The sequence below is a fragment of the Syngnathus floridae genome, chromosome 2, assembly GCF_059516105.1.
Source record: "Syngnathus floridae isolate MCC-2025c chromosome 2, RoL_Sflo_1.0, whole genome shotgun sequence".
Taxonomy (NCBI): Eukaryota; Metazoa; Chordata; class Actinopteri; order Syngnathiformes; family Syngnathidae; genus Syngnathus; species Syngnathus floridae.
Window position 1 is genome coordinate 19019663 of NC_142414.1, and position 27861 is coordinate 19047523.

Consider the following 27861-nt stretch of genomic DNA (forward strand, 5'->3'; position numbering starts at 1 on the left):
CAGTGTTAATAAAAACCTTTATTTTTCCTTTTTTTTTCGTTTAGATTCATGTTTTTCAGTATTTATTGCCCTGTCCGACCCATCCTGCCCCCTGAAGCGCATCTGATAAACCCACCTTACATTTCATTCTCATTTACGACCTTCCTGTTCCTCTATGATCAAAGTAACGAATGCGGCGAAGCAATAGACATGAGTGGCGGGGGAGCGAGAGAAAGAGAAGGAAGGATTTGGAGAGGCAAAAATGGAGTGTTGACACACAAAGTCACAGGTGGGCAGGCTGTCTTGGCAGCGGAGCTCGAGAGCAAGCTCGAAAACACCCGGAACAAATGAGCAAAAACACGTATGTACAAGATAGCTGCGGTTTCTACACGAGAGACTGAACTATGACACAGTTGGTACTCGGTGTGGTTGTTACGAGCAGAACTTATACATATATATAACCTATGTACACAAAGTATAAATAAAAGTAAAAAACCACGACGTGACCGAAGCATGATAGTTTGATACATATTTAACACCACTAAGCTCAGGATGAAGGGACACACTCAAGCAAGGAAGCGAGCGGTGGCGAGTTGGGGTCTCGGGCCTCAAATGACGAGATCAAATCAATCGAGTAAATGCTGGTTTTGGACTAGTCGATGTTGAAAAAACGCTCTCGTGTGGAGAAAAACAAAAAGCAACTAACATGAACGGACAAAGAATTACAAAGCCAAAACCTGATTTGGATTCAAGCTTGCTCTTTTGCATCACTACGGGCTACCCGCTTGCCCACAGTGCCAATTGCCAGTTTAAAACAGTGCCGGGTTCAGACAAAGACAAGACGGTTATTTTGATCATAGAGGGAAGACAGACTAGCACTAAAAACAACAAAAATATAGATCCAGATTGAAAGCGCCATTATCTTAGTTTCCCCCCAAGTTTCTTTTTTTTATTTTCAAACAGCTTGATTGCGGTGAGAATGGTGAAAACGGGAGTGCTCATAAATGGGAGTGAAACGTTGCCAACGGCAGGAGAATGGCAGGGCCGGGGACGATGCATAGAAGAAACCAAAGCGACATGTCAACTGATTGTTGGGGGACTTGGCTTTAGCCACTGAAACAAATACTACAGAGGAAGTGCAATTGACTTCCACAATTCCCTTTGAGTGTCACGCTTAATTTAGAGCGAGGCCTTGCGAGGCTAGCTTAAAAAATAAAATCTCAGGTGGGAATCTATTTCTACGCGAGTGGAAGTTTCACCTCCCGAGGAGGCAGCTGGACAACTAGCAGTGGCGAGAGGAGAGTCTTTTTGTGTGTAATGACATTTAAAGTATAGTCTTTCAGTCCCTCAGAATTCCGAAGGGTGGACAGGGAAGGTCGGGGGGGGGGAACTCAGCGTAATCTGTCACCTTTGCACCTCCGCTCGACCACTACAACTCCCAGCGCAGTCGGCGATCAACCCGACTTGGCGCCCACCAGAGACATGAGTCCATCCGTGCTCATGGACTTGGGGCGCTCCAGCGGGAAGCCCAGGGCTCGACTCCACACGAGCTGGGCCAGCACACCGAGAGCCCGTGAGACACCAAACAGCACCGTGTAGTAGTTCATCTCCGTCATTCCGTAGTACTGCAGACGGGGGAGTACAGGGGGGCGCGGTCAGATTCCAACGCATGCACCCGCATTTGCCAAAACACAGTTTGACCGCATGCAAATACATTCATTTGAACTATGCAAATGTGCAATTCCTCAAACCACTCCATTGCAAGAGTCAGTCCCAACCACTGTGCCATGAGAAATAGGACACGGCAATTATTTATGACTAAAAAACTATGCCCGATACATATTATGACAGAACATTGTACCCTGAGATTATTATTCAAGGTTGTTGCTTGCAAATGTACTTTTATTTAAACCTATCCATTCCCTGGCTTTTGGCTCAGGCTAAAGTAGTAAATTATCTTGGCGCCCTCTGTTGGAGCCTTGGTGTTATTGCTAGTGCTGTTTTCATCTGCCTTTGAGATGTCCCGCCTGGTTTAATTGCAGTCCTAAAATGCACTTTGTGCACAGTCAAAGGTGAAACGTTCTGCTTTTCTTCCAATACATGTACCAATAGCTCACACATGGTGTATTTTGCCCGGATTGCCAAACATAACAATTGTCTGATAATGCCAAAAGATGAATTTAATGGCCTTGTGGAACGGTGGCTTGTTTATGTCGACTGTTAAGTGAGTACAGAATAGTCGTTTGTATAATACGAGTTCATGATTGGTACATGATGGTGGTGGCGGCGTTTTATGATCCTCTCAGTGTTAGTCAGCTGCCATTTTGTGGCACCTAGCAAAATTACAGATGGCTTTTAGTGAGGGGTGGGGGGGGGTGTTTTATTATCCTTTCAGTGTAAAGTAGTCAGCTGCTATCTTGTGGCAACTAACAAAATTACAGATGGCTTTTAGTGGGCGATGGGGGCAATAACTTGGCTTTGTTGCCTTATTACATCAGTGCCATGCTGCTACTGTTAGGCCATCCATGACGCATCACTTGACAACCGTAAGGTCTAGTCTAATACTCACCTGCAGCAGAACGCTGCTACTGGTTACCCATCCATGACATCACTTGACAACAGTAGGAGCTACTTTAGCACTCACCTGCAGCAGAACGCCACTGTGGGCATCCACGTTGGGCCAGGGGTTTTTGGCCTTGCCCTGCTCCAGCAGCACATTGGGGACAATCTTGTAGAGCTGAGCCACCATCTTGAACATTGGGTCATTGGGCAGGTGTTTGAGGGCAAACTCGCGCTGGCAGGTATAACGAGGGTCCGTCTTCCTCAGGACGGCGTGACCGTAGCCTGGCACCACCTGACACAAAGACGGTACATTGCAACAAACGTTATTGACGACAACGTCTGCAAGATTTCGTTTTAGGATGGGCTTTGTGACGGCTCTGAACAATTTCAATTCTATTCAATTTTATTATTACCTTACAATGTAAATGATAGTCGACTACTGTTTAATGAGCTTTTTCACAGCAGTCAGGTTGTCAAAAGAAACCAGTAAACACACAGAACAATATTTAATTGTGACACGAAGCATTTTGGTTTAAATCCAACCTGAGAAGCTACATGTAATTTAATTCTATTCCATGGCAAGAACTGAAGCTATTTACCCTTCCGGATTTGAGCGTGTTCCAGATGTAATCCCTCATCCTCTCATCTGACACCTCCCCTCCGAGCTCCTTCTGCAGTGCGGTCAGCCACACCAGCACCTCCTGGGAGACAAAGGACCAAGGGACATCACTGACAGGACAAACCAACACTGAATTGGCTGTATGTCTGTCTGTCAATGACTTACCTGGTTTGCCAGGCCGTGAAGAGGACCAGCCAGGCCATTCATGGCGGCGCTGAAGGACAAGTAGGGGTCTGACAAAGCGCTGCCCACCAAGTGGCTGGTGTGGGCACTGACATTGCCTCCTTCGTGGTCACTGTTGCATGACACAAACGTTAGCTTGTCTAAGGTGTGTCATTTTGAACACTACCGGAAGTATGTACACCACCCTCACTAATGTCTCAACAAAATGCAAGGTTAATGCTACAGTAAATGAACATGCAAATGTACCCATTTTAAAGTAGAAATTGTATTGTAGATATGTCGACAAGTATTTTGATAGTTGAGTAAAGTAACAGAGTGTATACTATGAAACTAAACGTGTCGATTGCCTCAACGTAAAACCCCTCAAGTGCTCCTTTTATAAACATTTTGTTTGTTGACAGAATTTAGTGGTTTATTTATTCAATCCGATATAAGACAATATATTTGGCCCAGCGCAGTGTGGGTTACCTGTGGATAGTGAGATAGAGTCTCATGAGCTCAGTAAACTGGGCGTCGCTGTAGCCCAGCATGTTGGTGAAATTGTGAGACCAGTCCAAGTTGGAGTCAATGGCTCCGATGCTACTGCCTTCACGGTACAGGTTGCGGTAGATCTTGGCCGCAATACAAGGCAGCTTGGCGATCAGGTCCATGGAGTCTTCATAGACATACTGAGAGAGAGAGAGCCAAAGAAGTGGGTGGCTTGGACAGACGCATGACTTTACCGTCACGTTATTTGAGCTAGTATGCTAACAAACACGTGTGATGAGCCTCATGCGGCGTTGTGTTTAAAATGTTTATATAGAGGCTAGATGCATGCTGTTGCTGCTTTATTATCCTTTAAATTTTATGGGCTTTGCCTCTATCGTGTACATGAAATTACAAAGCCCTTCCTGGGAGGGCTTCAGTTCGTCAGATTTTCACAATTTCACTGCAGTGCTTGCTTGGTCCATAGCCCCTGCAATTTGTTTGAGCATCGGTGTGAACACATGCAGTGTTTTTTCATAAATGGTGTTTTTCCAGCAATTTCCTTTAAGGGTGTCTCATTGTACGATGCATTCATTCACAATGGAAGACTATTTTATTCACACTTCTGTTTTATATTCACTCATGATATTTTCAAATAACCCAGAGCTATTTGGATTATAATATTATAATATTAATAACTAAAGGGGAAATTATGTATTTGCGTATTTGTTTTTGTTGCACACACATGGAAGTAGACCACGCATGCAATGTAATCTTGTTTGTGCATTTAGTAACCTGAGGTAATATAATAATGTAGAAATCAGTTGTATGTGAATTAAATACAGTACATATTTAAAATTTGACTCGTGAAGTTCAGTATGAGCTCGGACTCAGAGTTTCATCAGTCCACTGGGGCGTGTTTGTTAATTTCATTGGTCAGATGTGACAAGACTATCAAAAAATCTATTGGCGGCATGAAGCCTGTAAGTAGAAATCCATAAACCATGACCCAATTAAAGCATCTGGGCAGTATAGCTAGTTCACAGCTGCTTAAAAAACCTCTTGCCCTTCAAGTGGGTAATACAACATTTTGCGCCATATTTATACTGAGGCTGATGACATCATGAATAAACTTTAGCACACTTTGTTAGGAGGGTAGAAATTAGGCATAGGCTGATATTAAAAAATAGAATAAGGGCCAATGTAAGCATGATTACTCACCTCCCAGTACTTGGACTTGTGCACGCCCTCAGAGTAGGCACGTGCGAAGCTGCTCTCACTGTTAAGGGCCGTGATGGCGGCGCTGAACTGAGACATGGGGTGCAGGTTGGTGGGGAAGTTGTCCAACATGGTGACCACATGCGACGGGAGCGCCGCTCTCTTCGCCCACTCTTTCGACACCCAGTTCACCTGGCAAGCAGGAGCGTGTGGCATGACGTACGCATTGTGGACACATTTGTCTCACATATATAAAACTTGACAGTCAAGTTGCCCAGAAGTTTTTTTTTTTTTCTCTCCGACAGGCTCAGCTGAAAGGCAATGGGCTTATCAGTCTACCTTGACTTTATCTTTAGCAATAATGGCAGTCAAATGATCTTTTGCCTCCGCAATAAATGTGTCGGACCGATTCATTTATAAATGATCATCAGACGTTTTATAGCGGCTTGATATTTAGAACCAAGCAGTTATGTTGCTTTACAACCGTTTTGTAGGCACGTACTGTACACCATGTTTGTAATGTGTGTAATTTGTTTAGTCATCTCAAAGTCCGATCAAAGATAAATTTCCACAGCTTCAAAATGGTCAACAGTTGCTCCTTAGGAGAAAAAAAAAAAAAGAATAAAGTAGAATATGTTTTTTGTGGCTCCACTACACCACCCTGAGTCTCACCTGCTCCCCAGTGGGCACCTGTCCTGTGACCAGCAGCCAGAAGAGGCCTTCAGGCAATGGCTCCTCACCTCCTTCAGCTTTGGGCAATAACTTCTGACATTCTGGGATGCTATAGCCTCGGAAGCGGATGCCCTGTAACCAAACAGAATGAGTCAAGCTGCTAATCCAGTCTACCAGTACCAGTATTTGGTTTTCTTTTCTTGTTTTAACCGAATACTGCTACTGTGACAATCCAATTTTCCTCACAAGATTATCCATCCATTCATCGAGCTATCTGTATTTAGGGCCAAAAGGGTAGCAATATTCAGCACTGACCTCATCGGGATCCAGCACAGAAGTCTCATATACCAGACCCTTCATGCCCCTCATCCCTCCATACACCTGAACAAGCAAACAAATACAAGATTAAAATAAGTTTAGAAAATACACAGATAAATGTCTTTCAGTTTCACTCCATGTTCAAAGGGGGAAAAAATCTATTTAGTGTTATTATATTGTTGATCAGGCAGGTTGCTTTATAGATTAGAAGAGACCAACGAATGTAAAACATGACATTGCTGCTTTGTACATGCTGGAAATGAATGTGCAACCAAAGACTGATGCTACGTCAAAATTCACAGGCTGCGTCCTCTGAAGGCCGGTTTTTCAGCTACATGAGCCACTTGGGGCACAACTCGATCTCAAGTGGTGTCGAAATACACACTAGGCCTGTCCAAATGTGGGCTCAGGTTTTTTTAGTTGGAAATGCAGGGCTGCCTTAGGACCAAACCCATTGAGCTGACATCACCTTTGACATGGAAGTTCCATTAAGTCTTTTGTTTTTTTGGCGAAAACAAGAATATGTTGTTAGGCAAGTTCCTTATTCACAAATGTAGATACTTTCAAACAAAAGCTTGTTTAAAATCATTGGTTGACTGAGTTTCCACTATGGTATAAATCTTTGAAGTTTGTGAGGAATAAGAAAGGCCCAAGAACGTTTTTCATTGCTTGAGAGGCTTAATTTACGAATTATTTGATTTGATTTATTTTCTTGTAATGTTTGTCTTCGTCTAACATTGGTGGACATTGTCCTATGTTGCTTTTGAAGGAATGGGAAGATCCAGGCTGCTAATTGTCTTACTACAATTTGAAAACCACATGTAGGTGTGGCACGCTGGAACTAAAATCATGCAGCCAAAAATGCAGCCATCGAGTATACAGCAACCTTTTAATTTGGACACAGCCTGTTTCTCAACATTTCTTGACATCACCTGTGTGTGTACATGTGACTCGTGATGCGCTGGGGCAAGTTCTCACCAAACACCAAAGTCCATTCTTTGGCTATGATTTGCTAGTGTATTGCATCAAATTGTCAAATCTGCTCATGTTTGTAAAGATCCAGACAGGGTCACCATGCACCCTTGTATTGCAGTTATTATCTGGCAGATTGGTGCCCTCATCAGGATGACCTGACTGATAGATAACTGACGCAGACAACCCTGACAGATTCAGTGGTTTGACTAATCTGCGTTACAATTCATGGTTGACCTAGTGTTGCCAAAATTAACCCAACACGACCCAACAGACGATTATGCTTACTGGACATTTTGCGTTACGTCAACCTTTTGACGGTTTGGTAAGAGGCATGGCAAATTGATTTACCTTTAAATAGCACAGTTCATACACAAGGCAACTCAATGTGCTTTACACAGTAACTAAAATCAATTACAAGCAGAACTTGCTTTTGAATACTGCGTTATCCACAGTGTAATCTCAAACTTTCACTTAACACTGAGAAAGACGTGGTAACATCAACAGACATTTCTATTACAAGTGGTGGAGCAGAACTTGGAATTACAACAGTTGGAATCTACGTTCTGCTATTGTTTATTTTCAAGTTGAAAATGACTTTGCAAATATGCACAATCCACGCTTCTTGCATTTTCACACTGCTGCATCCACGCATATTTACACATGTTCGAACTGTGAATAAGCATCTCTTCTTATCGCCATCAAATTTACTTTGTCCTATTTTATTGCTTTAGTTGTATTTTCAGTAAGTCTTGGGGTAGCATGTTTGCAGGAAAACGTGCATGTGGAAAAAGAAACACTTTCATTTGTGCTGTATGTGTTGGGGGCAGTTATATTTGATGTTTTTGTGCAAGGGAGTGGGGTGGGCACATGGCTGCGGGTTGAATTTCAATAGAGGCATGTGAGTGTGAACATTTTATGAACCACTCATGGCACATTGCTACAGGAGGAATACTTGAAATAATCGTGCTAAAACAATTATAACGTGTGTTGTAGTTCCCCCCACAGACGATACACTTTATTAAACCTGTGATAGAAATTACGTTGAAGAGTCACAAGTTTGCTCACCATATCCACAGTAATCTGCCCTATGTTGGTTTTCCCATACTGCTGCTTAAAGTTCTTGATCCTGCTCTGTTCTTTAGGGATCAGGTCTGACAGAACGTCCTTCAGATTCTGGATTGGAAAAAAAACACACACACTTGAAGAGGGCACAAACAAACACCTAGTCCAAAAATAACACACTGCTAAAATATGAGAGGGTTTTCTCAACAGTCTGATTGTAAACATTTGACCAAAGTATTGATTGACCTACAAAAGGTCCGCACAAAAATGGCCTTTTCCTGAGCGGGAGAACACTGCCTCGAACATTTGGTGGCCTGTGCAGACATACCTGAACATTTCAGATGACATAACGGGATATGTATACAAGACCAGAAACTAGTTGAGACTGAGACTTTTTCACACTGCAATTAGCAACACGCAGTGAGCCGTCGACAGAACCGTTTAGCTGGGTTCACAAGCATGTTTCTGACATTCCATTGGAATTCATTCAGAGTGACGGTTTCTGGTCAACTGTTTACATGTGACGTGATCCGTTCCAATCTAGTGCAAGCATGTGCCACTCTGATTAATTGGGAAAAACTATTTTAGAGGTGTGCAGATATGTAACCATCACAAGATTTATCAAGATTGAGGCCCGTTGTCTTTTATCATTTCAATCGTTTTACACTTTTAATGCAGCATAATTGAGACGATCGGGTTGGGCTCAAGGGCACTTACTGTTGTGGAGGCGCTGGCGTTTCTTGCAGCTGTAATGAAGTAGGTGGCATTCTGTGGCACAAGAAATAATTGTGACATTGTTAGTAAATCAGGTACAAACCAGGCAAGTATTTTTGGACAGCAATATTTTATGCGAGAAACTAAAACCGCCTTCTGCAAATTCAACTCATTTTTATTTACAGAGCAGTTTAATATAAAAAAGAAAAAGGCAGCTGAAACAAAGTGCTGTGTGTGAATAAACTCAAACAGAAATTAGAATACAAATCAAAACAGAGATGCAGTCATTTCAAAGCACTCATCATCATCATCATCATCATCTAAGACAACAAAGCATAAAGCTTTTACTGCACTCGACATTGTCAATAAAACTATCAATTAAGCATGTAAATTAGTAACACTTCTCCACTCAATTCTCATTCTTAAATAATCTCGATTCCACTGAGCCCACTTTTCATAAATGCATAATCAATGTGTCTCTGTGGGAAGAAGGGCTATTTTCATTTGAGGTTACAGCTGTGGTCAAACACTCTTTATGGGCATAAATGTCCATTTCATTTGGACAGTTCTTTTTCCAGGGTGGATCAAACAGCATACTGCCCCCCCCCCCCATGAAAAGAACTAATAGTAAGTACAGTTACGCTGCAATTCGCTCTCTTCAACCTATAGCAGCAAAGAAAAAAAGTTATGTCTGCTTCATGTTGCCACTGAAAGACGACTCCCCTGAGAGGGCAAGTTAAATCAACAACTGAAGGAGGAGTGCTGTTAAAAAGCTTTGGGTTAGTTGGCTTCGGTCCCACTGGTATGATGAGTAACCACAAACTGCTTGGATGGAAATGACTCAGGAGGGTCATCGAAAACAAAAGGTAGGATCTTATGTCACCTCACATTGCTGAGGGGCCATTATGTGACAGCCTGGGAAGGGCTCATATATGGGGCATTAGTCAGTGCTTACTTCCTGGGCGGAACACGTGACAAAAGGACATGAGCAACTTTTGAATCACGTTTTAACATTCAACCGGCAAGAAAACAGTTCTCCAAATATTACACAAAGTATTCTTACTTCAAGCTGTTTACAGTTCATCACTCTTGGTTTACAGTAAAGATGATATAAAGAAAAGAGAATACAAGTTACATATTTCGACAAATGTTCCAAGCTAACCGCATTGTAATTTTTCTAATTAAAATAATACAAAACAATAGATGAGGTAATTAGCATGAAATTATAAACCTTTTAAAAACTGTCTGGCAAAATTCTCCCTTTTTTTTTTTTAATATTGGGAAAAAACAAAAATACTAACAAAGGTAGCACACAGAACATCCTGGGCATGAACAAGATTGTGTTTTCCGTCTTATTTCGTGGTTCTGATCAACCACATCATGCATTGATCGGCAAATTATGGGGGAAATGAATAATGATGGGTTTCTCTGTTTTTCTGACTTTTGGGGCTCTACAAAAATATTTTTAAAAATCCTTTTCTTATCTGAGGATGTGAGATGACACTTCTGCCGCCCCCCTAATTCATTTCTATTCAAATTATTAAAAGAAAAAAAAAAAAAGTAACCTTTGCTTCAGAAAACTTTGCATGCACTCTTTAAACCCCACTGTAAATTGGCTACTATTGGCACCATCGGTTATTCTATTTCTGAGGGGAAAAAAGCGAGTATCTCTATGAGACGTTTTGGAGAACAGATTTGGAATGTTTAAGAAATCATGCAATCACAAATGAATGTACATTCTTAAAGCAGAGCAGGGGGCAGGGGTAGTGCATGAATTGACCATCATTTGATACATTTAACCTGAGAAAACTTCATCTCCGAGTACAGGTTCACTTACAACTGTGCATGCTCAAACATGTGAAGCACCAGGTGTTCTGTCACATTTGAGATTTTGACCATCAGGGCTTGTTATGTAAGAATAACAATAAAGAGCCAACCAGGGCAAAGACTGACTCGAGGTAAGAAAAAGAGGTGAGTGTGACTGAGGTTATCTGGGAATTGTCCCAATTTTGAAGCCAGGTAACCATTGCAGGTTGTACAGCATTATAAATACAGATGACACAGTAGGTTTTCATGCACTTTAACCTTGAGGTCAGTGGAGTAAAACAGTAAATTGTAAAAAGGTGGCAACCAGTGCAGACAGGCAATGTCACGCTTGATAATCTCAGGGGCAAATTCATTGATGATTCTTTTCCTATAAAGTGTACAATATACATACGTACTTTTAGACCACATTGACAAATGCACACCGTGTGCACAAAACAGTGCGGGTTGCCTTGACATTTGAAACGGTAAAAAAAAAACCGCCTTCAAGGATCTTAACACAGAATACAAAGTTAAGCAATGGGACATTTTTAAGTGAAGGTCAAGATGGTGGAGGAGAATTTTTAAGGGTGTCCCAGTACTGCAATTCTCCAACACTAGTTAAAATCAGATCGTATCACTGATAGCTTAATTTGACTAGCCAAATCCATGACACTGTCTGCACATTACGGATCTTAACTTGGCCAGATATGTCCCACCTGTGATTAGTCATAAAGGAACAGTGGCGTGGTAATATTTGCCATCACATTTGAAAAGAATTAGAACAGCGTTAGTAAATTCAATCAAACGTTTATAGTTAGATGCAGCATTTAATCCATAATGGAGACCGCCTTTATCTCACAATGTGGTCGTCAGAGCTAACATTAGCTACATTGTCGCTAGCCGGCTAACTTCGGTTTGACGGCTTAATCAAGTAACATGAAGGCCACGCACTGTTCTCTTACCTTTGAATTGAGGAGTTTAGGCGCTAGCCTACTGACAGTCAGGAACGACATTGTCGCTGGGTTCAAGTGTTACTCTACGATGTTTTCAGTAGATCAAGAAGTCACTACTGGTGCACCACGGAGCCGCTTGAAGGTGCCCCTCCAAAGAACAGAAGGTTGAAGAGGGATTCAGGCCCGCAAGTAGCATCAATATTGATTGGACTATAGACCGGAAACGTGTATGTGCGTAGAGGGTTGTGATTGGCTAGAACACCGCTACGCTGATGCTCATTTGACGGCTTCTGTGACGCTATCTGAACACGCTGTATGTTCAAGATCTGACTATGTCAATTTGTTCAACTTTGACTTTTCCTTCCTTAATTACTGACGGGGCTGATATACATGATACAAATTTAATCTCTGTTGAAGCCGGACAAATATTTTGATCATTTGTATAAGCACGTGTGTTGGAGAAGGGAGACAACTTAAACGTGCAAAGCTATGTACCACTTGGAGTCTGCATTTAACTTTACGAACATACAAAGATTCAAAATCTGAACAAAAACGCAATTGTAATGATTTTTTGCAATGTTATTTTATACTCACAGTGCTTTGACTCTGCATTTTGTTGCATGGTACGTTGCAGATATAAGAGAAAATCAATCAATACAGTTTTGCTGTAAACGATTTTAATTTTCAAGATTTTGCTGAAAAACAAATGCTTGGTGTGGAGAATCATGCAATGGTTTAGTTTGATGCATTGAACCACTGTTTCTGGCCAGTGAATCAATTAATGTCTCATGCATTAAGAGAGACTCATTCAAATGTTGAGTACAAAAATATGAAGGTGATCTGCTTCCACTGCAGTCTTTATCAGTGTTCATTGTTTAATTCATCCAAATTACAACTGCATTGTTAAACCCATTACTACAGTAATTCATGAATATTGTTCGTATTTTGGCACATACTGCACAGTGTTAAAGCAGTGTGAAAAAAATATTTGTAACAATAAATATAACCTTGAATGGAATGTGGATCTGTTCCAACCAGCCCGTGAGCAAAATGACTCAACAGTAAGTGTGAGCTTCATTTTGGGAGTTTCGCACTGCTGCTGAATTCTGCATACATATGAAACCTGTTTATGACTCAGAATGTAACAATATATTTCGAACCATGATGACAAAACACAGATAATGCAATCTACTTCACATCATGCAGTCTTTAGGTACACTTTAAAACCTGTAAACATTTGGCACAATCAGCCTCTGATTTAGGAAGTCAGTTCGAGCAGTGGTCCACAGGTTGCTTGAATAAAATTGCACAACCTTTTAGACAAACGCACTCCAAATGTGATAGATGGCGTGCGACAGATTGTACAGACCGTAACATATATTGTCCCGTTTTTAAGACCTGATGATTTTTTTTTTTTAATGAAAGGTGCAAAAACAACACACGGTTGTGTTCACAGGGTCCCGAGCAAACAGTAAACATCAGAAACAATTGTGTGCAATAGATGTTGACTTTTGCTTGCCGATTTGCTTGCTCGATAGTGTTTGGTCCGCACTCCTGCACTCCACATCGCACTCACCGCCAAGGCGTGTAGTCCTTGCAGAGGTGAGAACAATCAATCATCGTCTTCCTCTTCTTCTTCAAAGGTATCCAAGAGGATGCTGTGCTTGAAGCAATTATGAAAATAGTTGACCACCGTGCGCTGGAAGTGCTGAATGCTGCGCAGTTCCCGCAATGTGTGGCCCTCATCGGGGTACAGCTGCAGGGAGTAGTTGGCCTCCACCCTCACCAGTCGGCTCAGGAGCTCCGCGCTGTGCTGAAAGTGGACCCTCGCTGTAGTCAAACGCACAACACACTTGCCCGTTAGCACTTAGGTAGGATGATTAACATTTAAAGCTGTCATGATATCAAGAAGGAAAGGAATGTTTACCATCTGCAGTTCCGTGCAGAATGAGGAAATTCTCATCTTTCAGTTTGCTGACCTCTTCCAGCAGAGAGGTAGTCTGCAATAATAAAACACACAATTAATTCAACAACACAACCCGATTGACAATTCTTTTTACGCTGTAATAATAATAGTGCAGGCTCTAGTTTGTGATTTTCTCTGTGAAATACCATTGTTAACTTTGCTCTAAAAAGATGTTAGGGGAACTCAAAATTTCAAAGCAACAAACATCATCAGCATTTTAAATTGGGCAATTCAACTAAATGTTTTATGCCAAAAAATACAAGTTGTGCCGTTTTTTGTGTGTTAAAGCGTATCAGATTAGAACATTAAAATTGCCTCTTGGGTGTAAATAATTAATTAGGGCGTGATAACCAAATGCTTTATATAACAGTACCACCAAGAAGCAATAATTGCTGTGAACAAGTGTTTACAGTCACTAATGCAATATATTTTACTGCTGAGCCCAGTTTTGCAATAGAGCCAAGGAGGAAACGTCAACAGTCCAGTTCAGAACATAGTTTGATAACCTTACCGAGTAAACATGCTCCTCCTTTGCTGGAAGGCCAAGATACCGCTCAGAAAATGCAGCGCCTGAAATGGAAAATTATCTTTTGACATCGAGCTAGTTACAGTAGAGGGGATCCCTAGGTGATCAGTTGGTAGATAAAGTGTAGGACTGCTCAGTAGACTGATGATGACGACAGGTAGGCAGATGAGGGAATACTGACCCATAGGGAAGTAGATGATATTGATGAGAGTAATGATGACAATGACTCACTGTAAAGCTTAAAATCCGTTATTGGGGCCACAGCAGCCGAGCATTGAAATAGTTTCTCTGTTGCAGTTAACATTTTCAGGGTTAAGTGTCCACCAAATCCCTGTTCAGAAAACAAATAAGTTTGACTGCAGAGATAAAAAAAATCTGAGGAGCAACTATAACGATTGTTTTTTTTTTACCTTGCCATAAAGAGCCATACGGTGACCGTCAATATAAGGCAGCTTCATCAACAACCTGCAAATAAGTCATTCATTTAGTCAGGTTTCCCGCCATCATTGACGTGACTGCCATTGCTATTGTGTGACACCCACTCAACAACTTCCAAATGATCTTTGATTTGAAGTGAACCCAGTTTGCGTGGGTCTGCCATGACAGTCTTCTGCCCACGGCCGACCCCGCTCCGGTCATCCACCCAGACCAACGCCACATTGTGTGAGCTGCAAAGGACCTGAGGCCAGTCAAGTGCGAACTCCTCTGTCACCGACTGATGACCTGGAAGACTGTCACTGAATGAGAAGACATTTGAAAGCTGAAACCCTTGAAGGACTTGGGTGAGTGCAAACCAGGTGATGAAGGCCTGCACACATGTTTACTTACACAATAATGAGCAGAGGGTGAAGGTTAGCCTCGTAACCTTGAGGTAAAGATAATTTCAGGTGCACATCTAAGAGAAGAAAAAACGAAATCAATTTGGATCTATCTTAAACTAAATGAGCTCAATAAGGTGAATGAAAAGTGGATAGCTGTAGATGGTTCTGGGTACTAAAGAGACCCACAATCAGCAATTGTAATGAAGGTGTTGTACCATAGTTGTCAGCTGAAAGTGTCCTGAATAGAGTTTCAGGGAGACGCTTGTCTTCCAAGGCTTTGGCCAGGGGACTGTTGTCCTCCAACACAACGTATCCTACAAAAAGATAATATCTATTTTTATCTGAACATTGAAAAAATTGCTGAAGACTCAGAGCTACATACGTTTGCATACAGTGTGATGGAAATTTGTTGGTAAGCCACAAAGCAGAAAAATAATGGATAACAATTTTACATGATTTTATTTTTACAGAATTTTACAAATTCCGTAGCAAACTCTCGACAAAGCAGCTGTCCCGCGTGCGGAATGCTGGAACATTGAAGAGTTTGCGGGGATTCGCGCCATCTTATGGCTACTTGCCCGTTCATGTTCTACACCACTAAAAAAATGTGTTCCTGGAGATTTGAATAATGCCCAACATTTAAGATACAGATGTAAAATTGAAACTCACTGGAGGGGTCCTTTAAGTTGTGGACTGTCACTTTTGGAATACCTGGACCTGGAGAATGTTTTAGATAACACAAATTTTAAAACCCTGGTGAAATCTGATTATAACAATAAAAAAGTAAACTTACATTCTGGAATTTGACCAATATTAAAAATACAAAAGTTATAAGATTGTTTTGAAGTATGACGAAATGAGAGGCTCAGCAACTTTCTCAAACATGACTTTGCAGGTTCCACTATGACGATGCATCTGCCACTCACCAAGGCAGCGGAGAGTGAAGTAGGTGCAGTTGGGACTGAATTCGGCTCGAAAGAAGCGACATCCGTCGAGGAGGTTACACGTGATGCACTGGCGCTGAAATGCTCCCTCCACGTCCACGCTTGGAAACAAGAAGAGATGTGTTCAGAGTAGACACACACATACAAGACAACTACAGTATACACACATTTGACTTATACTATGTTGGTGGCTAAGTTTTCTACAAAGGCCTGATTGACATTTGAACATGCTATTGTTTACCCCCAAACACTGTGATGCGACAGCGAAGTAAATCCGCAGGTATTATTTCGGTCTACACGCTGTGAGACATTTTTAGTTGGTGTTGTGAGATTCAAGTCCTGTAAAATATGTGCCTTGGTTCAATAAACCACTATTCTGACTTTGCCTTGTGAAGCCTAAAGCCAAGTGAGACCTATTTTGCAGCACACTGAGTTCTTGTCATTCTGACCATGTTCAATTAAGCCCCTGAGCTTCAGCACACCACGTGAACATGAGATTTCTAAATTGGGTGCAAACCCTTAGATACAGAACGAAATCAACAATGAGCAGTATAACGAGTGACATCAGAGCTTGCTTTTCTACATGTACAATATATATAGTAAAACGTTTACATACACTTAGTTTTGGGCTTTCAGTGAATCTTCAATTGTTCTTTTTCCATGATGTATCGATTATACAACAAACGTATTGGTGTGTATGTTGTGTGATCATCCTACTCTGAAAAAATAAGTCTGAAAATCACTTGTTAAAATCCCCAATTTAATACATTCATGTCCATAATGACTAGAGGATTTTCATTCAACGTTATGCAACTCCGTTACATCCCATATCCTGCATCTTGGTGGTGGCAGCTTGCCCTGAGTTTGCAAGCGGGACTTTGTGCTGTATCCCAATGCACTTTTCCTATTGGCAGGGTAGAAATGTTGACTTGCCAGTTTTCTGGAATGCAGCATTAGTCCATAAGTAAATGGCATTCTTGCAACTCACCTATAGAGGTGTCTGCCCTGTCTTGATTCCTCTGTACTTAGGAAATAGCTGGTGTCAAAAAAAATAAGACCAAGTTAGTTACAAAAAAAAAAACCAACAACAAGTAAATTAGAAAAGGAAATAATGTGTATCTGTTCCAAACCTCTTGACTATTAGGCAGACATTACTGGTTGGACAATTTCTGGTACCCTTATATGATTTCTTGAATTTGGTGATGGCCAATAAATATTCAGCACAGTATTTGTGCAAATGTCTTACACCACTGATAGATTGCAGCAAAAATGGGGAAAAGGTTAGGTGTCGTATTTGTTTTTGTTTGTCTATCTGTGCATGTGCAGAGACATTCTGGTCCACAGAAGATAATGAACAAACAGGATCTACCATCATGAGTTTTAGGGGGGTGATGTCGAAGAGACTTCAACACAGTAAAGAATATCATTCAGATCCTCACCTATATGCAAATAACATTTTTGCGCTATTGCGTAATCCTGCAAACTATATGTAGCCTACTATTCACTATTTTGCTATGTCAGCATAAAATCCCATTGTGGTGCACTAACATCAAATTTAGCCCTCCTTGAAATTAAAATATTTTTCTTTCCTCTCTACTCAGGGATGCTTGATCCTCAACCACAAGCAAGTAATCACAAGCTCCTTTCCTGCTTTATCAGCTAAAATGTGAAGAAATTCACTTCCATGTCTAATGGAAACAAGCAAACAGCCCATGTCACTTACATCTTTCCAGCTTTCTCATCCAGGGCGCAAAGCGAGGTGACATCCCAGCTTCCTGATGTCAAAAAGCGAGTAGGGCTGGAGGGAATGATGGGCTGGGTGGACATAAGAGTTTAAAAATAATGATAACAATAATAATAAGTGCAGGAGCATTATGTGTGAGTTAAGGGAGGGCAGTCAATTAGTACTCAGAGAAAAAAAAAACCCTTGAGTGAATCTTCCAATTACTAATGGGGCCAATTAGCAAGGGCTCACCTTCTAATGGCAAATTCACTTAAGTGGTAATGATAAACGACAAGACATAAGGTCCTTCTGTATCGTTTCTAAAAGCGCCATTGCTCTTTTCTTCATTTGCCCCGCTCGAGTGAGGATTAAATGAAGCCACCCAGCAAGCATTTCATGGTGACTTGGTCATGATTTATCTGTACTGAGGGAGAACGTGCTGCAAATGTAACCAAGATGCTGTTGCCCCCAAGCGGGTCTTGTGTTCAACGCCGGTGAAGTGGTAATGGACAGTTTGGAGGGAATAAATGTTAATGAGCCTCACGCGGACAAACCTGGGCTGACAGAGCGGCTATGTGGCTGAACTCTCCCCGGGCGCCCTGCTTGGCTGGCAGAATGGTGTAGAACACGGAGCCATCATCTGAGAAGAGTGGCACATCCTGCTGAGATGAAAAAAATAAATTAAATTAAATTAAATAAAAAAAAAACAGCACAAAAGATCAGACATGAAACACAATGTTGAAGGTTGCGCAACAAAATTCTGCATTAAGGGTACCATTATTTTAGTTTAGGTTAAGGTTTGTTTTTAAATTAATTCTGATTAAAAAAAAGGCAGTGCTTCATTTCAATTTATTTACTTGATTATTTCTTTATTTATTTAATAATCACATTGGTCAAGTTATTTCATTGACCATTTGTGTGTTTGTTTAATAATAGCATTGCTTCTTCATACCTGCCATTGGCTGTGCATGACATCCATGGTCATCTTGTGTTTCTTTAGAGGGGACAAATCAGAAATGTTAGAGCATTCCAAACACATTGCATACGTTCAAATAATTTGAAATGTGACCAGATGTATGCGGAATACACTAGTCCTACGTGTGAGTACATCTAATTACAAGTATCAAACATTTTCCTGTTATGAAAGACGATTTCATATTTCTTGTGCGGTTCAATAGCATGAATACTTATTTACTAGTTAGTTGGTCAGATGGAATTTACAGAGCATCAAGTAACATCATGTGGGCTGGGCGTGCAACATAAAGTCAAACTTCCCTTTTAGTTGAGGATGTACAGTTTGAAAACATTGCAAAAAAATTCTTCCCATGCTGCAAATGATATTGAATATCAATTAGGATGGTAGACATTTAACCACAGAAGGGAATCAATTCTGAATAATAATAAGAATAATAAACTGTTGTTATACAAAGCTACGTTTTGAAGCAGAGAGCTAAAGAGTGACCGCTGACCTCTGAGCATGCCCCCGTGGTGGCCTCGCACACACAAAGTACCGATTGGTTCTGAGCCCGGTTCAGCCAACGAACCGCCAGGCGGGTGCTGCTGGTCCAGGTTACCATGGAGATGTAGCCATCTCTGTAGGTACCCACACAAGTGGGTGTCAACAGACATTTCAACAATTACTGTACCTCCTCCGAGGGCAAATTGGATTGGGGGTGGTTACGACAAGGTTTCCCCAAAGGTCCAACGCATGTAAACAGTTAGGTCTGATTCAAGGTGAAAATCGAATAGATTTACATTCCAGTTTTGAGTGACCAATTTGATTATATTACCAACAATATTGTCATCTATTTTCATATATTTTCAAGAGACCCATATCTAATATCATTGTATATACATTTATTGACCCAATTTGTTGGGTTGTTTTGTACAAAAAAAGTTCCATGTTTGGGGATTTTCCAATGCCTCGGCCCATTTCCGAATTAAACCGGTTTGGAGTTATAAATCTGAATTGTATCATTGGACCCATGCAGTGCTGAGACAGCATAATATTCACTTTATGATGGCATTGCGTAAAGGGTACAACAGTCCACCACATAAAAATGACACCACTGTAATGTTTTATGTCATCCTCCATGAACCGGAAAGTGCCCTTCTAACAAACACGTACAGTTAATTGAGCTTTGTCCTTTTTGTTATTGGCGACAGTCTGCTGAGTGCCCTTTGCATTTAATTATTAGTAACAGTGGGATTGCTTTGATCTACTATGTTATGTTGTATACATATATAAATGGAACCTGCCACTTCTATTTGGTTCAAAGGTGTTGACCTACCTGGCCCTGACTGAGTCAGGAGGCGTCATCTCCACCGTGTGGGCCGGGCCATACAGGTTCACCACAAACAGGCTGACTGATGGGATATTGGAGCCAGCCTATCAGAGCAATCAGTGAAACGTATATTAATAAACAGCTTCATTTTATACACTATTATAAATTTCAGTTCTGCCTTACATTTCACTCATCAAAAACAAACATGTGCTGTAGGAGTGGCGATGCAGAATGGGACTGAGTTGTCCCTTTTTTTTTTTTTTTTTTACTCCAAATAATTTGTTTATCTGTCTATGCTCGCGGTGTGTACTGACAGATAGGACTAATCAAGACTCTTCCACTAGAGGGCAGAAGGTACAATCAAACTGTGTACAAGACAACAGAACAATAGTTGTTTTTAATTAAATGTGCCAATATTTCACACTAAGTAAATAGATTTGTGAATAAACTGTGATCATCATTTCAGTATATACGCTTTTGGTGACAATTGTATTTGATGGTTTGCCATTATTTTAATATTTAATATGAATGTGAAAACCTTTTTTATATTTTGCAGTATGACATATGAATGTGATAAGACTTTTTTTTTTTAATTTTGTAGAATGTTTTGTAAGCAGTGATGCTAAATGTGATTGTTTACATTTCTTATAGTGTGTAATCTTATTTAAAAAAAAAACTAAAAAGTGGCATTGCACTCCGCTGTATCTGCATCATAAACTAAATACAATAAATTACAATAAACTCTTTCGATTGTATTGTATATGTGCCTTGGCTCAATGAAGGTTGAAAAACACTGTGCTGCTTGTGATTCATCAATGTCATAGTGTCTAAGTGAGTTTCTTGCTATGAGCAAAACAATACACTGCAGCATATTAAACCCACCTTGGGGTAGGGGAAGATCAAATTGGAAGGGTATAAGCCACCCAAAAATTGAGGTATTTCCACGAGTGGTGTGGCAGAGTTGTTGATGCTGAGATACGCCAGCCGGGCGCCGTCCATGGACCACCAGTGGGCAACATAGGACAGAAGCACCTCCTCTGTTTTGTTTCAAAATATGTATCCATTGAAAATACATATCAAAAGCTTCTTTAAGATTGTGGTCTTGATTTTCAATACACACCCTCGTAGGTCCAATCTGAGAGCCCGTTCACCATACTGTGCCGGTCGCCAGTGGATGTGAGACGCAGGGCTTGGCTGGTCACACTGGGCTTGTAGTAAATGTCTCCATCGAACACAAAGGCCTGGCAACGGTACACACAAAACAAATCCTTTATCCACGACAGTACAGTTACAGATTTTGTAGCTGGCTGCAGGAACAAAAGACTGAGTGGAACTCCATCCAAAAGGGAATAGTACATTTGCCAGCAGCACACATGTGGTCAGGTCCAACAAATACAAAAAATACAAAACATCTTTGTTTGCTACCCTGAACAAGATGAATGTAACTTATTATAGCACAGCTACTTATTTATTATAGCGAAGCAACTATAATAAAGTTGAATTAATTTCAAAATGACAAAAACATGGCACCATTATTATAGCGAAGCAGCTATAATAAAGTTGAATTAATTTCAAAATGACAAAAACATGGCACCAACATTACGTTATCAAATCACATATGTATATTGATGAGATATTGAAACATACAGTAGCTATAAAGTCTAAACACCCCTACATAAATGCAATTGTAAAAATGAGACCAAGATAAATCATTTCAAAGGTTTTTACATCATCACCGTGATATACATATAACCCGTACAACTCAAGTTTTAAATATTTGAGAGAATTACAAATAAAAATAATGTGATTTCATAAGTATGTCTTATGTCTGGGGATGTGGCTGTGCTTTAGAATTAGCCTATTACATTCAAATTTGGGAGTCAACGCCCACCTACCACCATTTGAAGTATCTCTGGTTAACTAAGTAATTTTAAAAACTACATTTGATTTTTTTTAAATGGGCAGAAGATAGACAGGTAGGTGTAGTATTGTGAATTAGTGCTTTATTTATTTATGTATTTTTTTATTTTATTTTTTTATTTATTCATTTATTTGGGTGGTGCTGTCTACAATTAACAAAAGTGTTATGATAGATTTTTATTATTATTTATTTGTGGTGCTTTAATGATACTATTGTCTTGAGGCTGTAGTCACATTGCCAGTTATTCCTGTCACAGAAACGACTGAGAACTGATTTTTTTTTTTTTTTACAGCTCACGCGGCAATGACACTTGTCGCCAAACTGGGACACATGTAAGAAAAACTCGTCTTCAGCCCTGCAGTTTAAAGTCAGCCTTAAGTGCTGCAAATGACAGAATGAGTGTCTGCCTCACCAGTTGGTTCCCCTGAGGCCCCCAGGAAGCGTACTGCAAGCCATCCTTCTCCTCCACTGGGGGCCTAAGCGCCAGCAGGTCCCTGCAACACACACAAAGCATTGCACATAATGCATCCATTAGGGTGTTGCATCCTTCTAAAAAGGACCTCCATTGTTCGTCTGCACCCTGGCCTGGAAGATGCTGTTATGTCTGAGCAAGATGCAGAGAGAGGGAAACAAAAAGAGAGCGAATGGCATTGGTTCATGCAGGGGTGCAACATCTCAAATCCCTTTTTAGGGGTTTCACTGCCTAGGGACAAGCCTCCCCAGTACCACCAGGCAATGATCTGCTTCACAGCTCCTCCTTAAGTCCTTTTCCAGAGAGTTTCCCAGAGGATCACCTAGCCCGCATTACTCATAGAATGCTGAAAATGATTCTCAGGCAGTGGAATCTGAGGAGAGAACACTAATGAATGAATGTATGTTTGACGCAAGCACGAGGCTCTGATCAGATGAGAGGAGTTGCTCAGTCTGCACGTCCGCCGGCATGCAGCCCATGCATTAGCATTCAGGAGTCCACCTACCCAGTGGCCACACTGTAGATAGCATAGGTAGCTGTGAAGGACTGAGAGAACACCTGAAAGAGGTAGAGCATATCATGCGTACGTAGGTCGGCTGGCACATGCTCATTAACACGTAGCAAAAAAGAAAAACACGCACTGCTGGCCAATATCGAGGCACTCTAAAGCGGCAATGACAGTGAACTTGATTAAAAGACTTGATTTAAATTCATTAAGCAACCCTTATTTCATCATGAAGAAAATCAGGTCTGAATTAAAGAACATTGCATCGCAGAACAACTCTGAGGTATATTGAGGAAATAAAGAGGTGAAAAAAGAAAAGCTCTTCGTTCACAATGCAGCTAACAACATTCACAGTGAGATTTATGGTGGCTGGCCATTGTGTCACAAACACCAGCAGCTCCTAGAATAATTAAATTAACATGCTGAAGAAGACTAATAACCAACATCAATGATGCATTTGTGTGTGTGTGTGTGTGGGGGGGGGGGGGGGGCATGTGTGTGTGTTGACTGTGATTGATCACAGGATCACCTGATGAATTCGAGGTGATGCATTGATTCTTACCTTTTTTTTCACACAAGAGGCTGAAAGGAGACAAATTGCCCAGTGGCGTTTGAAAAATTCCTGGAAACAAGTCCCTATAGAAATTAAATGTCACATCTTCTACAAAGCAGACTTTAAGAAGGGATATTGGATTTGTCCCTTTGTTGTACTGCTTGGCAGGTGAGGGTTAAGGCTGCAAGGGTAAAGGTAGGTCAATGCTGAAGCTCGTGAAAGGAAAATAATCGAGCTGACACGTACAACTCCGAGCATGAGATGGTGCAGAGGAAACACACCCACAACACAACGCAGACTCGACAGTACACACACACAGTTATATGTACATCATCCTGCATTCTATTTGCTCCATTTAACATATTTTAATATTAGAATATATTTATTTAACTTGAGGTTATGTACATCAACACACAATTGTTACTGGTTCTAGAGCACATACCCAGGGGTCTGGTTGTTCTGCCAGCACATTGGTTTAGAAAGAACGATTTTTCCTTTGTTTCTAAAACAAAGACAAACTCTTTGGCCAAGTTAGTATAAAGAATTCCACAAAACAACAGCAAATGATTTGGGAATGAATAATAGATGAAAGCAAGTGCAAGAGGTGCAATGGCCCTCTTGAAATTGCTGCTTGTTTTTAATTATTAGTACTTATCCTGCAACCATGTGAGGATAAGCGCTTAAAAGAAATAGATGAAAGGATAGTAGTATTTAGGAATGGATTAACAAACTGAAAACTAGGGCTGAATGATTAATCCAATTTTAATCCTGATCACAATTTTGGCAGGCATGATTAAATTGACCTAATCATCGACAATACTGAAATTTTGAATGTGGGAACTGCTGCAGATATAATCCTGCACTTTTTCAACCAGTAGTCAGCCAACCACAAGAGGGACAAAGCATGCTTAAGGCTTCATTAGCTGCTTAAAAAAAAAAAGCCAGCGCAGCCTGCAGCAGAGCCTAAAGTCATTTAGTGGATTGATGAGAGCGAGTCATGTCAGATTTTATGATGGGAACAGTCTGGCCGTGGTGCAGATTTCCAATTCTTTGACAGACTACAGCCTGCAATTGACTTGAAACCCATCCAGAGTGTACCGCACTTCCCATCCAAAGTCATCTGGGCCAAAGCTCCAGCTCACATGACCTTAATGAGTACAAGTGCGGAAAAGGGTGGATAATGAATTCTTTCCAGGTAAAAAGTAATTCAATTCCAAATAAATCATCCTAGAATAAGTCGAGAGAGCGAGAGGGCCACTTTATAGTCTTATGATAAAAAGCTTGGCTGTGGCTGTTCTGTTCATTTTTATATGCTTAAAAAATCCACACTCGGCACGGTCCGCGTTTTATTATTGACCAGTTGCTGTTCAATGTCCTGTTAAATCAGTCCAGTGGTCCGAGACCACTTCATGATGATTGTCAAGTGAAGTGCAGCCTGGTCCCTGAGCTCACTCACACCAAGGCTGAGTGACTGCGAGGGAATAAACACTCAACGGTTCAGTTGAACTAGATTGAAAAGATAAAATCAGGAGGGGGTTACTGTTTCGGCATGTACCGCACCCCAAAACCTGATGAGCAGTACGTATTGTCGAGCTGCAAGTGGTTATCGGGCAGATGTTACTGTAATGATCAGTCGATATAAGATATTTTAGCCATTGCTCTTCATCAACGCTAAACCTCCCATATCGGCATCTGCACGGCACCTTTGGAATCGATTCTTCCCAAAGGTCTTTGTGTATCAGTCCCAGAACTCCAACCTCCCGCTCTTTTCTATTTGATTTCGTCTCATTTTTGAATTCTCTTTCCTTCCTCCAATCTCTTTTGAGTGCATTTTAGAGGGTTATATATTTTCCCAAATGATCCCTCCTTGAAATGATACCAAAATCTATTTATTGCAACCCAGCAGGCATCCCTGACAGTCTCATAGAAAAGCAACTTCCCACACAGCTTCTTCAATTGTTTCTCTCTACGACAGTTCAACTCAGTAAGACCCTCTGCCATCTCCAAATAATAATCTCTCTGATGGATTTTAACTGGCCGGTATATCTAGTCACGAAATCCCATTTCCTCCAAGCCAATCGCCACCACTCGACCTCCCCAATTCCCCCACCGCTACTTCCTGTCTTGACTTGCTCACGGCGGGGCTGCTGCAAACTGCACCAGTCAGCATAAATTGCCCCGAGATAGACAGAAAAAAAAAGTGAGTGAGGGAGACAAATCAGCTAAGGGAATCAGGGGAAGGGGGGGTTGTTTTTCGTAAAAAGACAGAGGGTGGCCTTGCGCTGTAACTCATGAATGCATAATTCAAGGTGGCAGGTCAGCCCCCACCCCGTCTGTCTTCTGATGTCTTACAGTGTAACTGCATACAAATGAGCGTGGCGTGAGACAAATGAAATCAAAGAAATGGATACTGATGGAGGTCTTCGAAGTATTCTCCCCACCGACTCACGACGTCCCGAGTCGAGGTCAGCAGCACGCCATCCCCACTGTAAACAGTGTTGACGTTGCACTGCTTCCCCCTCCTGAGACGCCGGATGGTGGACCAGAATTTCCTCGAAGCCGTCCGAAAGTCATTCTCCATGGCCTCACCGAACTCCTCCCACGCCCGGGTTTTTGCCTCAGCAACCGCCGAAGCCGCGTTCCGCTTGGCCATCCGGTACCTGTCAGCTGCCTCCGGAGTCCCGCAGGCCAAAACGGCCCGATAGGACTCCTTCTTCAGCTTGACGGCATCCCTTACCGCCGGTGTCCACCAGCGGGTTCGGGGATTGACCTCCTCAATTCCACCTACACGCCTTCCATTGAGGAAGCAGGGCCTGGAGACTCTGAGGCGGATTCTCCAATCTCTGGGGCCGAAGTCACTGAGGTAGTCAAAAAACTCCTCGGTGGCAAGGCCCCGGGGGTGGATGAGATCCGCCCGGAGTTCTTAAAGGCTCTGGATGTTGTGGGGCTGTCATGGCTGACACGCCTCTACAACGTTGCGTGGACATCGGGGACAGTGCCTCTGGATTGGCAGACTGGGGTGGTGGTTCCCCTCTTTAAGAAGGGGGACCGGAGGGTGTGTTCCAATTACAGGGGAATCACACTCCTCAGCCTCCCTGGTAAGGTCTATTCAGGGGTGCTGGAGAGGAGGGTCCGTCGGGAGGTCGAACCTCGGATTCAGGAGGAGCAGTGTGGCTTTCGTCCTGGCCGTGGAACAGTGGACCAGCTCTACACCCTCGGCAGGATCCTCGAGGGTGCATGGGAGTTCGCCCAACCAGTCCACATGTGTTTTGTGGACTTGGAGAAGGCGTTCGACCGTGTCCCTCGGGAGGTTCTGTGGAGGGTGCTTCGGGAGTACGGGGTGCCGAGCCAACTGATAAGGGCGGTTCGGTCCCTGTATCACCGATGCCAGAGTCTGGTCCGCATTTCCGGCAGTAAGACGGATTCGTTCCCAGTGAGGGTTGGACTCCGCCAAGGCTGCCCTTTGTCACCGATTCTGTTCATAATTTTTATGGACAGAATTTCTAGGCGCAGCCGAGGCGTTGAGGGGGTCCGGTTTGGGGACCTCAGCATCGCGTCTCTGCTTTTTGCAGATGACGTGGTGCTGTTGGCTTCTTCAGGCCGTGATCTCCAGCTCTCGCTGGAACGATTCGCAGCCGAGTGTGAAGCGGTCGGGATGAGGGTCAGCACCTCCAAATCCGAGTCCATGGTCCTCGATCGGAAAAGGGTGGAATGCCCTCTCCGGATCGGGGATGAGATCCTGCCCCAAGTGGAGGAGTTCAAGTATCTTGGAGTCTTGTTCACGAGTGAGGGGAGGATGGAGCGTGAGATCGACAGGCGGATCGGTGCAGCGTCGGCAGTAATGCGGACCCTGTACCGGTCCGTTGTGGTGAAGAGAGAGCTGAGCCAAAAGGCAAAGCTCTCAATTTACCGGTCGATTTACGCTCCTACCCTCACCTATGGTCACGAGCTATGGGTCGTGACCGAAAGAACGAGATCTCGGATACAAGCGGCCGAAATGAGTTTTCTCCGCAGGATGTCCGGGCTCTCCCTTAGAGATAGGGTGAGAAGCTCGGTCATCCGGGAGAGACTCGGAGTAGAGTCGCTACTCCTCCACGTTGAGAGGAGCCAGATGAGGTGGCTCGGGCATCTTATCAGGATGCCTCCTGGACGCCTCCCTGGGGAGGTGTTCCGGGCATGTCCCACTGGTAGGAGACCCCGGGGACGACCCAGGACGCGCTGGAGAGACTATGTCTCTCAGCTGGCCTGGGAACGCCTTGGGATCCCCCGGGATGAGCTGGATGAAGTGGCTGGGGAGAGGGAAGTCTGGGAGTCCCTCCTAAAGCTGCTGCCCCCGCGACCCGACCCCGGATAAGCGGAAGAAGATGGATGGATGGATGGATGGATGGATGGATACTGATGGAGACCTCCTCCATCAGTATCCATTTCCTTTAGCATTTGTCCTCTTTAGGATCTCAGGAAAGATGGATTTGAGTGAGAGATGGGGTACATTGACTGGACTAGTCGATCAATCGTATGACAACTCTGAAAATGAGACTGACAAAAATCCTTTACAGCGACCTACTTGCGAAAAGAGAAGCCCTTCGTGTCCTGAGTTATGTCACAACTGACAGTGAAGT

The 27861-nt window shown here is 42.3% G+C and overlaps 2 protein-coding genes and 1 long non-coding RNA gene across 5 annotated transcripts in view; 1 reads left to right on the forward strand and 2 right to left on the reverse strand.

Moving 5' to 3' along the window:
• On the reverse strand, window positions 1-11717 carry cs (citrate synthase). Its single transcript, XM_088369141.1, has 11 exons — window positions 11536-11717; window positions 8771-8821; window positions 8057-8164; window positions 6014-6079; window positions 5699-5830; window positions 5030-5218; window positions 3812-4011; window positions 3326-3455; window positions 3141-3242; window positions 2624-2833; window positions 1-1604 (listed from the first exon to the last, which is right to left on the reverse strand). The coding sequence occupies exons 1-11, from the start codon at window positions 11584-11586 to the stop codon at window positions 1434-1436; spliced, it is 1410 nt and encodes a 469-aa protein (XP_088225267.1). The 5' UTR covers window positions 11587-11717; the 3' UTR covers window positions 1-1433.
• Window positions 9267-16119, forward strand: LOC148402434 (uncharacterized). The gene is made up of 4 exons (XR_015857134.1): window positions 9267-9633; window positions 13170-13397; window positions 14625-14800; window positions 15735-16119. It is a non-coding gene; the product is annotated as an uncharacterized LOC148402434 (long non-coding RNA).
• Window positions 12342-27861, reverse strand: part of LOC148402435 (inactive dipeptidyl peptidase 10) — a 26466-nt gene continuing 10946 nt past the window's right edge. Inside the window, exons 6-25 of one of the 3 annotated variants that reach the window (XM_088369127.1) lie at window positions 22690-22742; window positions 22125-22206; window positions 20912-21032; window positions 20674-20828; window positions 19798-19895; window positions 18976-19099; window positions 18459-18500; window positions 18061-18165; window positions 17507-17598; window positions 16772-16819; window positions 15766-15884; window positions 15509-15556; window positions 15055-15153; window positions 14847-14913; window positions 14561-14755; window positions 14429-14483; window positions 14250-14349; window positions 14004-14062; window positions 13454-13526; window positions 12342-13356 (exon numbers count right to left, since the gene is read on the reverse strand). In XM_088369127.1, the coding sequence (XP_088225253.1) occupies window positions 13139-13356; window positions 13454-13526; window positions 14004-14062; window positions 14250-14349; window positions 14429-14483; window positions 14561-14755; window positions 14847-14913; window positions 15055-15153; window positions 15509-15556; window positions 15766-15884; window positions 16772-16819; window positions 17507-17598; window positions 18061-18165; window positions 18459-18500; window positions 18976-19099; window positions 19798-19895; window positions 20674-20828; window positions 20912-21032; window positions 22125-22206; window positions 22690-22742 (1953 nt within the window). In that variant the 3' untranslated portion in view covers window positions 12342-13138. Of the gene's footprint in view, window positions 13357-13453; window positions 13527-14003; window positions 14063-14249; window positions 14350-14428; window positions 14484-14560; window positions 14756-14846; window positions 14914-15054; window positions 15154-15508; window positions 15557-15765; window positions 15885-16771; window positions 16820-17506; window positions 17599-18060; window positions 18169-18458; window positions 18501-18975; window positions 19100-19797; window positions 19896-20673; window positions 20829-20911; window positions 21033-22124; window positions 22207-22689; window positions 22743-23684; window positions 26056-27861 lie in introns of those variants that run through there. The other 2 variants (XM_088369126.1, XM_088369128.1) reach the window with 2 other exon arrangements.

Bases quoted from the DNA above. Each gene is read 5' to 3' on its own strand.
- cs (XM_088369141.1), bottom strand. From the start codon at position 11,586: ATGTCGTTCCTGACTGTCAGTAGGCTAGCGCCTAAACTCCTCAATTCA. The intron at 4,012-5,029 runs GTGAGTAATCAT...TCTCTCTCTCAG, and splicing joins ACAAGTCCAAGTACTGGGAG to TATGTCTATGAAGACTCCAT. The intron at 3,456-3,811 runs GTAACCCACACT...GTCATGCAACAG, and splicing joins CTCTATCTCACTATCCACAG to TGACCACGAAGGAGGCAATG.